The sequence below is a fragment of the Megalopta genalis genome, chromosome 6 (assembly GCF_051020955.1).
Source record: "Megalopta genalis isolate 19385.01 chromosome 6, iyMegGena1_principal, whole genome shotgun sequence".
Lineage (NCBI taxonomy): Eukaryota > Metazoa > Arthropoda > Insecta > Hymenoptera > Halictidae > Megalopta > Megalopta genalis.
In genome coordinates this window covers 11,918,187-11,934,267 of record NC_135018.1, presented here as the reverse complement: position 1 = coordinate 11,934,267, position 16,081 = coordinate 11,918,187, and the positions used below count along the sequence as shown (strand labels likewise).

Sequence of the window (16,081 nt, the reverse complement as noted above, 5' to 3'; positions counted from 1 at the left end):
GAAGTATCATATTAGGTTTGTAAAAATATTTAAACTGTATATTCCATTTATGCCATGGAAGATGTATTTATGTTCGAAAACTGACTAAATACCTGAAAGTAGGAGTAATATTTAAAGAAAGGTAATTATACCAACTATAATTAAAATACAATTTTCAAAAATCATATGAATATAAGTTCAATGAAAGAAGATTATGAATACTATTCTGTTAAATAATTTTGCGTCAACAAAGTAAGTGGTCACCTGACGGTAAAATGTCCTGGGACTATAAAGGATGAGTTAAAGTTTCTCAACCAAGTTACGAAATTGTTTCTAGCACAGTTTTTACTGTATGTGGTCTCCCGCTGTCCTGGGACGTCCTCTTCGCGGCTCATCCTCAACTCTCCCGTTCTCCATTTTGAACTTTTTCAACCACTTAGGGTAGTACGATCTCTTACACAATCACTTTGGAATGCCATATAAATCTTTCGGGGCTGGTTCAGAAGTCTTTGTTCCAAATCTGAACTCGTGAAGAAAACACACGCGAATGATAACGTCAGCGGCAGACAATTTTCAGCGAGTATTCGCATTACGAAAAACGCGCTTAAGTTTCCGTGTTAATTGAATAATTATGAATTTTTCCAGTCAGCTGAAGTGTGATCGCAATAAAAGAAATGAACCATTTACACGCTAAGAGCCTTCTAAAAATACATTCCTTGTAGTGTTAGACATTTGGTAATTAAGATGTTAGAAATGTAAGAATACTATCTTAGATAAAATGTACTATTGTTAATATTTAAGTAATTTCATTATTACTAATGTGATGTTCGAAACTATTAATAGTCTTTAAATTTTTTATTATATTAAATCGTTTTTATTAAACTGTTCTAAATTTATAAAGTGCTGTTTTTGGTATAATATCTAACTGTAAGACAATGCAGAAAGATGAGATATAGCCAAATGCTGTTATGAAACTAAATCCTGATTAACTACATATAAAATAAGCAGACTTTAAACCTTCATGTTTTTATCTTTCAGACAATATATCCAAAAATTTGTAAAAAGCTACGTTTAATTAATTACGTTTAGGTGTAATTATGTTCTGTTAAATAAGTTTGAAATTTCAATGGATTGCGCTGTTTGAAATTTAACCATAAATTGAATACTAGAGTAAAAGTCTATAAGGTAACAGGATATATTTTCAGTGCAAATAGTCGTACAAATACAATGGAAACTGTGATAACATTTCGTGTTTATATTTATAAACGATAGAATGAATATAATACGCACGCAAATTTCATATTGATTATATATTCAGTTTCATAGACTCGTCAATAACTGTTCTAGAACAATATCGTTTGATGTATTTAATTCACATTTTTTGTTGTATTTTATTACGTTCACTTAAATGTAAATAATATACCTACCTCTAACACGTTGCATACATTTCTGAGTTTTTGCAATTTTTCTGGACTTTTTGTGAAACGTTTGACGAAAATGTATCAAAATGAAATATACCCTGTACCAAAAAATAGAAACAAACTTGTAAATAAAAAAAATTCTAAATCATAAATTTGTATTGAATTTTATCCTTTTATTTAGGAAATACGATTACAAAAACATAAAATGTGAAATTATGAAGACTTGCGTTTGAGAATCTGTGCGTCAAATATTATATAGCTAATTTAGTCTTTTTAAAAATAATTTTTTGAATTTCAAAAATTCATTCATTTCATCATCTCAATTCATTTTTTAAACCTAGTTTTTAGAAACCAACAAATCTTAATTGTACGTCGCGATTGTAAAGAGTCACCGAATAACCTAGTAATTCCCAAATTTCGATGATCAGTAATTTCAAAAAATTGGAAATGGCTATTGTGGTCATATACGTGTGTGATCAAATACAAAATCGTCGATTGTATCGACCAGGAAATAGCCAATGCGTACGCATATGCCACAGCCGGTGTCATAACATAATTACTTATTAATTTATGGAACAATAACCTGTGGATGATGAATCCGTATAATTGTCGATCCAGTTGCACTTATATTGGGTCGTACTATCGAGGCCTGGTTCGCTATTCGTATTTCCCTTGGGCGTCGGGTCGTGATCGCGATAACTCAAACACTCGGGCATTGGTCCGCAGGTGAATTAGGTACTTCCATCGGTGTGTGAAACTCAAGTTTCGACGCTTACGGCGTCTCCCAGTCGGATTATAGGCACTTAGGGGTGAGCGACTCTTGTCCCAAAAGTTTGCCAAGAAGAAAATCAATCGTGTCTTATTGGCGCTTTAACTATGTCTATAATTTTGAAATTGTTCAATAAATTTGCGTTTCCAAGGCTCCACAACTTCAATTATTCGCAATATGATTCCTTTTGGAACTGCTCTCTCTAGAAGTTCCTTATAGACTGCAAAACTTTATGCAAATGTAACACATTACTCTACGAGAGAAAGAAAAATTTGGACGAATGAAGTATTTTAATTCTTTATTTCTGGGATGCAAACATTTATGTAAATGTAGTACGCTACACCAAAAGAGAAAGCAAAATTTGGACGAATGAAGTATTACTTTATTTCAAGCATGCAAATCTTTATGCAAATATAGTACATTAATCTGCAAGAGGAAACAAAATTTGGACAAGTGTATTAATCCTTTATTTCCAAGGTGTATCTCAAAGACATGCTACATTATTTAAATAACTTCTTTACTTAATAGGTATATTTACACTATTTAAAATGTCAAAATCCAATAAAAATAGTTTTTAATTATTCATACATCTGAGAACTTATCTAGCAGATTTGTTTGAAATCAATAATTTCTTACAGTATATTTATCTTCAGTGACCACTCAAGATCGGCAAGATAGTATATGACCTCATTTCAGACAAACGACGAAGTCGACCCCTGTATTTTCTGTACACTCGCACATAAAAGAAGAACACTAACATTTAATTACATCGTATTTAATACCAAATAATACTCTGCGCACAGATTCGTTTCTTTTACTTATTCAAGTTATTTGAACTGTTTACCGTCTGTAATTTAATTAAAAATTAAAAATTAAAATTTGAAAATTAAAAATTAAAAACTAAAAATTAAAAATTAAAAATTAAAGATTAATTAATTCTGATTACATAGTAAAAAGTTAAAAAGAAAAAAACAAACACTGCTGAATGCAATGCAATACATACATGTTGCAAGAAAGTGCATAAAGTATTTTAAAGGAACCACAGAAGAATTGTCATTGTATAGGGTGTAAAGAAAATAAATGTCACGACTATGCTAGATCGATTCTACACCCTCAATTTAATAAAAAAAACAATGTAAGCAAGGTGCCGCAAAATTAGCCTTAACTAGTTTTTTCAAGATCAGAAGGTTGAAAATTTTGTTTCTATGTATCGCTTTCTTTTTGCTCGGCACACAGACCAAATTTGTTAACAACAATCTGTTAAGTAACTATAATTTTGTTCCTTTAGAGGACTAAAAAGCGATACATTGAAACAAAATCTTCAACTGTTTGACCTTGGAAAAGGTCAAGATCAATTTTGTCGCGCCTTGCTTACAATGTTTTTCACTAAATTGAGGGTGTAGAATCGATCTAACGTGGTCGAAACATTTATTTTCTTCACTCCTTATACACCAAACTAGCTCCTCTAACATCTCCAAAAAATTCAAGTAATTTATTCCTGTTTTAAAAATGTTCTACCGTTTCAAAAGGTTACCGAATACCTTCTTTATCCACTGTAGTTCTATCGAACCGGCGAGGGAACGAACTCGTTTCTAAGAAGACTCCGTAATAGGTGAACGCGTTACTCATCAACATCTATACGGGCGACAACTTTCGGAATCACGTGCTCGATATGTCTGTAAAGAACATTCTCTTTGCTGCTTAACATATGCGAGGGTCGAATTTTAGTGACTCCGAATACACGTCCCAATATTTCAGCTATCGACAAAAGTAATTTCGCTGCTCTCTCACAGAAAGATATTGTACAATTGCCATCCATCGGGCTGGAAGCTTTGTCGCTGTCGCATTTTCTTTTGTGGTCGGCAACCATTTTAGTCGGTTCAGTTGTTTGCCAGGTCGCAACAGTCTGTATGGATTCTCGTAATCCCGACATTCTGAGCGAACCGAGGCAATGCGAGGCAAAATGAGGCAAAGAACCGGAAATGCTCTCGCGCGTACGTGAATCTTCGCGGCGCTAATGATGGGGTCAGGATCACAAGGAGCGAGCCAGACACCGATTAAGGCGGACTGCACTTCCGGCTTCTCGAGACGCCATATTCTCGGAGGAGACACCAGCAACGCGGATTTAATACAAATTCAATGGACTGTCCCTGGATCATTTACGAGTCGCCGCGCGACTTTCCGTGTTTCTTTCTCCGCGATGGAAGAATGGATCTCTTTCGATTCTCGTAGAAGATCCCTTCGATTCAGAGAGGTTCCCCCTTGTCTCGCGACCCCGATACCACCGTGAAATTACGACTCAAAGTGGGCGTCGAGTTGTAGAAGGCTCCTGGAAAATTTGAATAATACGTGGAATAAGGAGCTTTATTATCGCCGAGGCTTCTGGCTCCTTCTTTCGCGTCTTTCGCTTCTTAGGTTTCTTCTTCTTCTTCCTCTTCTTTTTCTTCTCTCTCATCTATCTTTTCCTCCTCCGTCCGATCTCTGATTTCTTCCCGTGGCTCGGTCAAACGTATTCACCCGACACTCGCCGCTTTTCCAAGCAAGAGGGATATTCCGGGAGCGTGTTTAATGGAAAATTCAATGGAAATACTTATACATTTTGTATGCCGAGGAGCGGGCTAGAAATCACGCGGAGAACGGGATTCGATCGGAGATATTCTTCGCGGTTGAAAGAGCCCCTGAATACTTTTCTACTCGTCGACTTTTCCGCGACTCGGTCGGATGAATTTGTAATTGATTTCGTCTTCCCTTTCTCCTGGCGACCTTTAAACGATTCTGTCTGCTGCGAAGATTTTTAACCCAGATTTTGAAGGGGAGCCAACGCCGCTGATAAGATGCAGTCTCAAAGGAAGAATTGCTCTGATAATTGGAAACTCGGTATTCCTATGCTGTGCACAGGAAATGGGACAAAAAATAAGTGGCGCCACCGCAATCAGTTATTTCCTTTCGGTTCTCGGATTACCAAGCCGTGCTTGCCTTAAAGAAATGCAATGTAAATAGAAATGGAACATATAATGAATTCGATCTTCAAGTCTTCCACGGTTCGCGATGGCATCTAATATCTCCACGTTTATTCTGTGCACAAACTTTTAAGATACGAGGAAATTAATAGTATTTTTATTTTATTTCTACCGCAAGAAATGTTCTGGTTTGAAAAGGAAAATTTATTATATTCTTATAACATAACATCATATAGCAACTGATTATATGTATAGTAACTGATACTTCTGTAAAATTCTATCACCGCATAACATCGCTTTTCAAAGAAGTAGCAATGGAATGACAATTCATGAAACGTACAATGTAAAAATAATATTAAGAGCATAGAATCTAACAATTTTCCTTTTACGAAATTATCGCGGAACAACGTCAAGAGAAATAGTAACTAGGTTATTATAACGTCGTTCAGTAAAATTGGTCTGTCAAGGAAGCAATGATGGGCGATCAATGTCGAGCAGCAAGTTTAATCCAATTACCAATGTTGAGCGAATGCGTGGACCTGTGCACTTCCTTCCTATTACCGCAGCGCGTTTAATTTTCATCGAACAGAGTAGCTTGCTTATAGCAATAACGTTCAATTTTATAAGAACGATAATGCTATCGTTAAAAATGCAATGAATCATCGATCGTTATAATTTTATAGATTGAAGCCCAGCATATAAATGTTTGCGGGTGTGTTACATTTACATCGAAATATGAATTCAGAGACAAACAAATAAAAAATAACAACGATACAATATCGTCTTTCTCTGACAGCACACAGGCTCGCATATGTGTGTGCGTGTGTGTCATGTAACACAGACGTAAACCTTTAAAAGCAATCTCATCAATTACACTGCGAGGTTTAAATCACAGATCCCTGGAAGTCGTCGATACAGGAACAATGAAACGAGAACAGCGGGTTACTGCGGATACCTTTTATCGGATCAAATGTAAGAATCGTAATTATAGATAACCTCATTATCCGTCAACAAGCTTTATTACGACTGACAAATGGCCAAGTATATATTTCTTTGAATTATTGAATCGTTTGTCAGACTATCAATAACGAGCGACAGTCAAAATTTCGCTGAGTGACGCGCGCATTCACGCGATTATCATTCATAAACGCAACCGGCGCGGCGGTGTGTGCGGTGGACAACATCGAAATTCCACGTCCCCAATTTTCGAAAGGAATAATCAATCGTGCGATAATATATTCTGCATCGTTGAAAATTAACAACGATTCACCCGCATGCGGGGTCCATTGACATTTTAATTTTTTTTCCCGAATAGTGCGTTGAACGAGCGAACGGTGCTTGAAATATTATGTGTAAAATCGCCGATGTATGGTACACCGGTCCCATTCAAATCGGTGTGCTTGTAGAAATAAACGCGAAAATTTCGTTTATCGCGACAGTGTATCGCGCTACACCAGACACAATGGCCTGCTCATTCAACGAGAACAATGGCGGAAGGGAACACTTTGCTATTCCCTCGTGTGGTGTTCGTACCTGCAACTTTTCAGTCGCTTATACTATCATGGGACGTCGTCGATTAGGCTTCATCGAAGGAGCGGCGAAGTTTAGAATTCAAATACACTCGAAGCTCATCGCTTTTGCGCATATCCTCGAGTGTACTCCGATTTCATGTTAATATATGTGAACCGAATTTGCATGCTTCTAACACGATTGCGATTGTAATTTGTGATCTCCGATTCTGATCGATAGTCGCAATAGACCAAAACATATCAACGATGAATCGCAATAACGGAAGCTTGTTGAAAACGTTCGTGTGAAATGCATGTCAAGATTTATGACTTTGGTTGACTTCGAAAATTTTATCATAATCAAAGTTGTTATCAATTTCTTCTAAACGTGACTGAAGGTGACTATGTGTTCTGAATGCATGAGAAGGTGCATTATAATTTCCATTGCTTTTATGCAGGGTGGACCATGGAACGTGATCAGCATAATTTATTCTATGGTTCGATTGGAAATTTGTTGAATTAACATAACATGGCTTAAGGAGAGCTTTAAGGTGATTGTAAAGTGTCAGAGTGTCGTTGCCCTAACGGGAGGATGGGTCAACGTTACGAATTAATTTCCGAAGAAATTCTGTAGGCGAATCGAACGAGTTGCCTGGTGGTTTATTTATAAAACAAATAATACATCAGATAGTCGCTAGGTTTGAATCAGCAGAATGTGTACAGAGAGTGCGAAGTATACAATTATGAACGTAGGGGATGAGCGCGTACGACAATTCTTTAGAAACTACTGCGCGAAAATATTTACAAAGATAATATGCGTAGACTACGCGAGGGTCAAACGTGGATGGAGATTCAAATGCAATACGATCCGGTGATAGAAGCGCGTGGAGAGCGCAAAATAGAGACGGAACGCGACGAGGACGCATTTACGTAGCATGCGTTTGCCGGACCAAGATAGTCGACGCATGCACAGCGGGACTGGGATCGGAGAGCAACAAAGATGCACGCAGAGCGAAAATGTCGGATCGAGATAAACAGCGAAACCACGTGTCAGAGCGGGAATCACAGGTTCGTAAGCACAAGATAGCGAACCCATGGTAACACGCGTCAGAGCGAGAACCGAGATTCAAAGAGTGCGTATGTCTATGCACGCGACCAAGCAGAGCGAAATTAAACCGCGAATTAACAATTCCGCTCGGGATTTCGTTGTTCCAAGGCGGGGACGCGATTGAAAGTGATTTCGTGCGATTAATTTGTCGGGAAAGCTTTTTTTGCAAATCGTATCGCAAGTCGAGTGGTTCTCGATATTGGGGCACTGGCAAACCTCGAAAATCCTCTCAAAAATATTTACTCGCGCAAACACAATACCTTTTATGCAGTTTTTCTCACGACGATAAACGCCGAGCAATAGAACTGCATCGGTTATGCAACGTATTTGTCGTTCTGGACACGTGGTCGGAATCGTCGTTTGCTCAATCGAAGAATACTCCTCTCCTCACCTCTACTCGATAGGATGAAGCTGCTAGATCGCGAAGAGAATTAGCAGTTCTAGATCTAAGAGGAGGGCCTTGAAACAAAGTAGCGAAAACCGAAGGGGAGAATATTAAATTACCGGAGCTTGATGCGCTGAAAGGTGAAAAACCACGTCTAAGCTGGAGACTCTCTCGAAATCAACTGACTTGCCTAATTGCTGCTACGAACAGATCGCGCCTCGCTCGTTACCCTCCTCCCCCTCCCCAGAGTGGGGGTTTTACGCCCCCGGCACTGCGGGGCCAATCCACTCAACCGAAACGTCGCGATCGAAGTCGCGTGATCGCGACGACACCCGAAACACACACGGCACGCACACGCGCGAGCATGCACGCACACACACACGCGCACGTTAAGGGAGTGCTGCCCCTACATAAAGGTTTTCTATAGATAAACCTACAATTTCTATAGATAAACCTACAATTTTTTTTAGATTCGGAAAAGCTATATATTACGATCGCCGAATTCGCCTTAGCATCCCCTAAGAGATGGATACAAAGAAATTGTAAATTGATCTATGAAAAACTGAAGGTGGCCTCGATAACTCCGGGAAAAAAGGGTTAACCAAAAATTTGGCACAATAACCTTAAAGCTCTCCTTAAACCATGTTATTTTACCTGAAAAAATTTAGCTGATCACGTATCGTGGTTCACCCTGTATACTAAAAGCAGAGATGGAATAAAATGTTTACTTGTAGAACTAACGCACCGATAAGCTTATTTTTCTTAACAGATTTGTAATAGATTGGATTATCAGGTAAATATATATATATCGGCTCACACACACACAAAAATTATTTTTACGATCAATTTTCCATTCTATTATGTATCGATGAGCTAAATAAAAATATATAAGCAATACAGGTATATTCCTAAAGAATTTTGTCACAAAATAAGATTGAAACATTTCAAGACAGTACTAATGGAAATCTCGCGATGGAAATAAATTTATCGATAATGTCGAATTTCTTTCCATCATGAACGACAAAGCGGTCAAAAGGTAGAAAAAGTGGAAAGCCAATAAAACACCAAATCTCTGAATATGTTGAGTTGATTGAAGCACCTTATACACACAATTCAACTTTCAGTTACATTTGAGTTAGCTTTTCTTCCTCAGAATATAGCGCAGGTAGAACGAAACTTTTCGAAACACTACGTAACAGTACGTCTCGTAAAACTCGACATATGGTTTCAATGAAACTATTTTCTTGCTCGTCTCCATGGCAGTGCTTGGCTACACCTATTTCTCGAGACGATTCCGATGGTACCCAAATGGGAGCTTTTAAGGAACTGGAGCCACGTTCGACGGTTGCCCCGAGGGACCCATCTGAGGTTCGCCTCGCACCTGTCAAGGAGAATAGGATCGTATTAGTCAGACATCGAGAGGTTACCCGAGGCAACGCAACGTGTCGACGCATATTCTCTTAGCCTTTGTCTATAATCGAGATAGATAACTATGGAATTGTTTCGAAATATTAAAATCTTGGCCGCCATCGCCACTGCAGCTAACATGATCAAAAAACAAGGACACAGTTCGTAGAGTTTGTAACAGATTGCATTACAAATCTCCTGACGATTGTCATTTGTTGAAGTAAAAATTATATAAAAGTTCAGAAATTTCAAATTTCTCACTATATTATTTGTTAAAATATTATGCTAGGGAAATACGTTTTGTATGACGCATGCTTCTAGTTATATAAATAGTCGAGCTAACAAAATTATTATTATTAAAAAGGAACATTGAAGATGAATTTTAATGCAATCAATAATACACTTCTTATCCATAAAGTGTGGAAATTAACGAGGGAAAACTCTAATAGAATAATTTAGTCAAAATAAACTTTAATAAAATATAAAGATTTCATCGATTTCTGTTAATATCCACGCTTTCTAGTATTTTCACCATTTCTACGCACCGAAAATGCACAAAGACCTACAAGTCAAGCTGCAAAAGCATGCGAGTCAATTACTTTGCCCGTAGTTGCAATGCTGAATATTTAGGGTATGTCCATACAGCACAAAACTTTCAGTCGTTTAAAATTCTTCAAATGGCAAACCATTCGAGTAAATAAAAATTCAAAGTTAGACGCGAGTCAGTTCCAACTAAACGTTGAAAAAGTCGGAAGTTCTTCCCCCAGTGTACAAAACGTCTCCGTCCCGAGAATATTTATCGAGTCGCCAGGACCGCGATGTACCAATGCGAGCTCACTCGTCGGCTCTTACGACTTCTCGTTTTAATCCCCTAATGCGACTTTGAACGACAATTGTCGAGAAACAGAGGGAATACATGGGCCCATAGAGAAGAGAAAAGGTCTCCGGAGAACCGCCGTCTTCGTTAGTATCAGTTATGCGTCATCAGAACAGACGATTCCGGATTTCGATGTTAGTCAGGGGAAGTAAACTCGTTTTCTTTTTCCTAACAAGTATCTAGCTGTCTAGTATCTTGTACTTCCTTGTGCAATTTATCATCCACATCTCGTTACTTCGGTAGTTTCTTTTAAACGAGTTCTACCGTGTGCGGGATAATAGGTCCAAATAGGTTAAAATAGCCTCGTCAGATGTGCCAATGACTTTTTCTTCTTTCCTTAATGAAGCCTTTCGGACTCGTTGCACAGCGACGAAAAAGACACCCTCGGGAGCGTATTAATCATTTTTACATCGATAATTAGACGAGAAAGAGTGTAGCCTGGCCCGGGGATCGTTTAGAAACAATTAATTCGGGTTAGCCAATTATCGTCGACGTCGTTTTGCCGGAGTGATGGAGATTGATTCGTCGTCGAAAGAACTTCCGTTCACAGGAAAGTTCCAGTCATGACGTGGATAAATTCACGTTCGCACCAGTTACGTAACCAGCATACAATTTTATCGTACAAATTAATATCCCGCAAGATTGCAACAAAACGCAAATTAAAATGTCCGCGAGCCACCTGAGCATCGTAGAATCGGATATTCGGCAAAGAGATTGAATTTATTCCTTGCTAATAACTACAATAGACTGTGCGGATCTTTACGTACAATAAAAATAAAAGACGTTTTCTTTCTTAACAAGTCCAATAAGTTGTAAATAACGTAATGTAAATATTTGGACTTTACTAATAACAGTACTAATAGCTATAATTTAATTATTATTACTTTTAATATCTACAAATAACTATACTTTGAACTTTGAGGATATCAAATGATTTTTTATATATCGAATTAAATCTTCAACAGCGTTTCTTGATTAAAAACATTCTTTCATGAGAACCAGTTGAAAGTATTTTTCTAAAAACATTCGTCATAGTATTTCTGAAAAGAAATCAGTCTGTTCATAACGCTTTACAAAATTTTGACGCATGCCTAATTCAACGCCGCGGTTGAAGTTTCAAGTTAAAACAACTGAAACCATAAAAACATCTGTATCGACCTAATATCTTCATGGTTTGCCCCAGAAATGTCGCCGTTCGTGCACGTCGATTTCACAACACATCCAACAATATCTGTCACTGCGAACCAGCACCAGACAAGCTAAAGAAGACGAATTGGTAATCGATGTTTACGTTTTCATTTTGTCGAAAAATGTAGGCAGCCATCCTTATAGTCTTTGAGAACGAGAACCGCACACTCGGTAGATTAAAAAATTAAAGTGAACAAAAAAACGGATTTCCCCGGAAACGGGGTTTTCAATTTTGAGATAGAAACGGATAGGCAGCATGGAAACAAAATTGATTATAGGAGATTCGCCGAATGGACGTTGAATGTATCAAATTATAATCCTCTTTCTATCCGCCTTTTCCACCGGCGAGTTCAATCTCAAAAAAATGTTCTTTCAGTTTCTTCATTGTGCTTTAAGATTAATGATGTCACTCGGATGAAAGAATAGATGGTCCAAGGAAACTTGGTAATTGCCAACGAAGCCTCGAAACTTGCATGTCTGATGAAAATACTTTTCCTTGGATTCATTAATCCTCATTTTAGACTTCTTCTAATTCTTCTTCATATTTTTATACCGTAACCATGGCTTCATCAATTCCTGTTTCAATAAGTCGCATATTTATTATGATTCTGAAATTCGTGGTAAACGTAGATCGTGTAAATTTCATGGTAAAATCGTTTCCACTCCGTGCTTCGATGTTCTTCTGCTAGGCTATATATGATGAATTTGTTAGATCAAACATATATATATGGCGAGCATGGGAGCAGCGATTAATAAAATCCAGGAGATATTGTAGACGCATAGCTTGCAATATGATCAAAATACAATCATTGCGGAGATATATTACAGTATTATTAAGAGATACGTTTTCGGTGATGTTGCAGGGGCAATCTTTACGGAGGATCAGAAGGACAGTCCATCCGAGCTGGCATTCAAATACGCCATCTACAAAATTAACAAGGACAAATCCTTGCTGGCGAACACAACGTTAGTGTATGATATTCAATACGTGCCAAAAGATGACTCCTTCAGAACATCAAAGAAAGGTAAGTTTAAATTCGAATTACTCCTGAATCAGCAGCATAAAAATCCCACAGAAGCCCGCAACCCGTCAAGGGAAACAGAAATTAGCGTGATTCCGTTGTGTGAACAGAATTTTCCAGTTCCTGAAGCAAGTTGACCCACATCGAACCTAAAACTGTGCCAAAAACCTACAACAAAAAACTGCAACGTGGCAGCACTTTCACTGCACGACTTCTCCGTGTATTGCATCTTCTTCCACCAGAAAAGCCTCTCTCTTCCCTCAGAGATAACCCGTACACGAGCCTGAGCTGTCTCCTTGCCCCTCTGCCCCGCGACAGGGAAACGTATTTAACGCCTCGAAAACATCTAGAGCGAGCATCTCGACACGGAAACGTCACGGGACCGATAAGGCACGAGTTCCCTATCTGATAGAAACGAGTCAGCTTCGAGCCACGACTCCTTTCTATTTTGGAGCTTTAAGCGGGTCTTAAACACTTAACATTGTGTCTGTGAAAAACCAATTGCGGATTCTCTCACTTGACTACGATGTTCGTTTTAGAATATATCATTGTTCAAATACATTCGTGTGCATATGCCATTACATTGATTTATGCAAATTGATTTCCTCTACATGGCACAGTACGGGGCAAAATCTATTTTCTGGACAAAAATCTTCGTGATCAGTATATACGGTAAACGTAATTTTAATTCTTGTTAACAATAATCAGTTACTGTGAAGTCGATTTACAATCTACAAAAAAAAGAGAATAAAAATTTCGGAAATGATACAATCACATTATATTGGTAAAATGTAATTATTATAGACATACTGCAATTTCGTTGTAATATTAATATAAAACAAGTACATACAGGAATAGAAAAATATAAGGAGTAGCATAAAAATATAAAATAACAGATGCACAATTATTCCCACAATATCATTCAATTAATCAAACCGAAACTAGATAGCCAAAATTTGCGATGGTAACATGAATGATGGTAAAATGAACTTCAAAACCTAGTTCAAAATTAATGTCAGCCAACGTGATAACAGGATACAATACCAATAACCTCAACAATTTCGCAAACTTTGTAAACAAAGTGTTTTATTCGATCAAATTAAAATCGAAGACTTAAGTTGTAGAACGTCAAGTACTTTTTCTTATGTTTTGCAGATCCTAATCAAGTTAATAAGACGTAACAAATTGCATGAAAAATTAATTTTCCAATCTGAACAAATAATTCCGCCATTCACGTATTAGTGACGCGTCACTAACAGCCAGCATTACATATAAAAGGACCAAATTAAAGATGAAGAGAAAGCAAAAGCAGAGGTCTGTCTGCAGGGGTGCAAAAGTAAGCTTCATAATAGAGTGTTAAACGCAGGCGTTTAAGGAAGAATATCTATCTCGTTTAAAATAAGGATATGCCACGACTTTGAACATTCAAGCAACCCTTAGAGCTGCATCTTTTGGACAACATTCGTTGCCGATGCCTCTGGGAAGTATTTCGCATCCCCAAGACTGATTTTCATCCCCGATATGCTTTGTCGATAAAAGTTACGCAGCCGGAGCGCTCGCAGCGAGCACGGATGCCCGTAACTTTTTACTATTCCTCGAGGAGCCGGTATTCCTCGGGCGAAACGATCCTGCTCCTTCCGCTTGAACCTCGCAAGTCGAAAATTCGGACGTAAAAAGGATCGCTGCTTCTTCTCGGAGCAATAATATCCAAGGGAAAACGCACTAAGCTCGTTCGAGATTCGCGCGTATTTACTTAGCAGGATTCTGCTGGCGACGCGTAAACCGCCCACCCTCGCGGAATGTTACAAGGTTCCTTTAAAGCTCAATTCTTTCACGAATCCTGCGACTCTATCGCTTGCTCGTTGTATTAAAAACTGGATTTTTCGAATAGAAACGGCCCGATCCGATTAAATTCTGGAATCGAGTTAAAAGCTTCAATATAAGAAAAAAATTAGAAATCTAATCCACAAGTCTGATGAACGAAGATTTATGAAAAGTGTTCCAATAATTGTTCCATTTTTTATGAATTGAGTTGTAGAAGAATGCCATGTTTGCATTTAATTATCTTTATTAGCCATATTTTTAGATCTCTGTCCACGAACGTGACAATGTCTGAATGTTTACAGTAATCTTTTTATAACTTTAGACTAGAAGAGTTCTTGTGGTACATCAAGCTCGTTAGGCACTTTAAAAAATCTGTAATTTACTATGCATATTATACAATTATGTACAAAAGAGTTCACATGAAAACTCGATATCATACACTGCTTGAAATTTCCATAAAGCCACACTGTCTGTTTTGCTGATTTCTTGTAATCGAGAAGGTCAAAATAATAGTGGTGTAAGTCACATTTTTTTTTCCTCATAGTGAATTGTTTACTGATCAAATTTATTGTTAAGATAATTTAGAGTTAAGTTAATTCATAGAAACTTTATAATTGATTTCACTTGTCTTTTTAACATTTTGGCATGTATAGATTACATTCTAACACATTACGGACCAGTACTTTTATTGTTAGCTTTATCCAGTGACCAGCTATATATGTTTTACGCTGCAAATGACAACAGTGAAAATTCGAGAATTCTCGTGATTGGCCTAGAACAGAAAACACGAGAGTCATCGTCATTCGTCCGCAATGTGTTGCCATAAGTCCAAATTTTCTTTAAGCCATTATAATACTAACCCACTCAATTATTTTATACTAATGAAAAAGTGTTCAGTAGCATTTGGCTGTTAGTTAAAGAACTAATTCATACAGTGTTTGCATTCAAAAGGCTGCATCATAAAATTATTCAGAGTGATAATCTTAACTATTTTTATAAATAATAATAATTATTATTTTCTAAATAATTATTATTTCTTACTTTTGTGAACAATACAGGTAACGAGATTTCCGGTTAGATCCGGCGTTTTCGAATATATTCGTAACCGTATCGCGAGATTCATACGTTCGAAAAGCAGCCGTGAGATACATGGACGTGTACGAACGTAGAGCGGATCGGTATGAGTCATAAGGCAAAATTTATGCAAAACAATTCCGCAGACCGGGTCGAATCAGCCGCTGCGAAACCATAACAATGTTTCTTGCCGGTCGATCGTAGACGGCCAGCGAACGTAAATTGCGAACCGTAAATCCGACCAGACGGCGATAAATTCGCAACAAGCTTCTATCTTCGACGAAAATCTACTTTGTCGTGAACGCAGTCCAGCCTCCTACGACTCAAAGTCACTTCCCCTTGGCTTTTATATATTTCTAAAGCACCGAACTTGTATTGGCGGATGGTCACAATTGCTTGCGTTACCGTACGTGACTGCTCGTTACTCTTAGATGTCTCTCAGAGCATTTCGAGGACACTCGAAGGTCCCACTGATCGTCTAGAGGTTGTTGTCGTTTGAGGATCCCTTTAAGGAGCACTCGAATCCTATAAGCGACAACACTGGGCACTAACGGACCTA

General features: G+C 37.8%; 1 protein-coding gene across 8 annotated transcripts in view; it reads left to right on the top strand.

Annotated features, from left to right (window-relative positions):
- LOC117225952 (glutamate receptor ionotropic, kainate 2) overlaps window positions 1-16,081 on the top strand; it is a 252,150-nt gene that overhangs the window by 129,762 nt on the left and 106,307 nt on the right. For all 8 annotated transcript variants that reach the window (XM_076523370.1, XM_033479880.2, XM_076523364.1 and 5 more), the window contains exon 3: window positions 12,466-12,627. In XM_076523370.1, coding sequence (XP_076379485.1) covers window positions 12,466-12,627 — 162 coding nt within the window. The remainder of the gene's footprint in view (window positions 1-12,465; window positions 12,628-16,081) is intronic.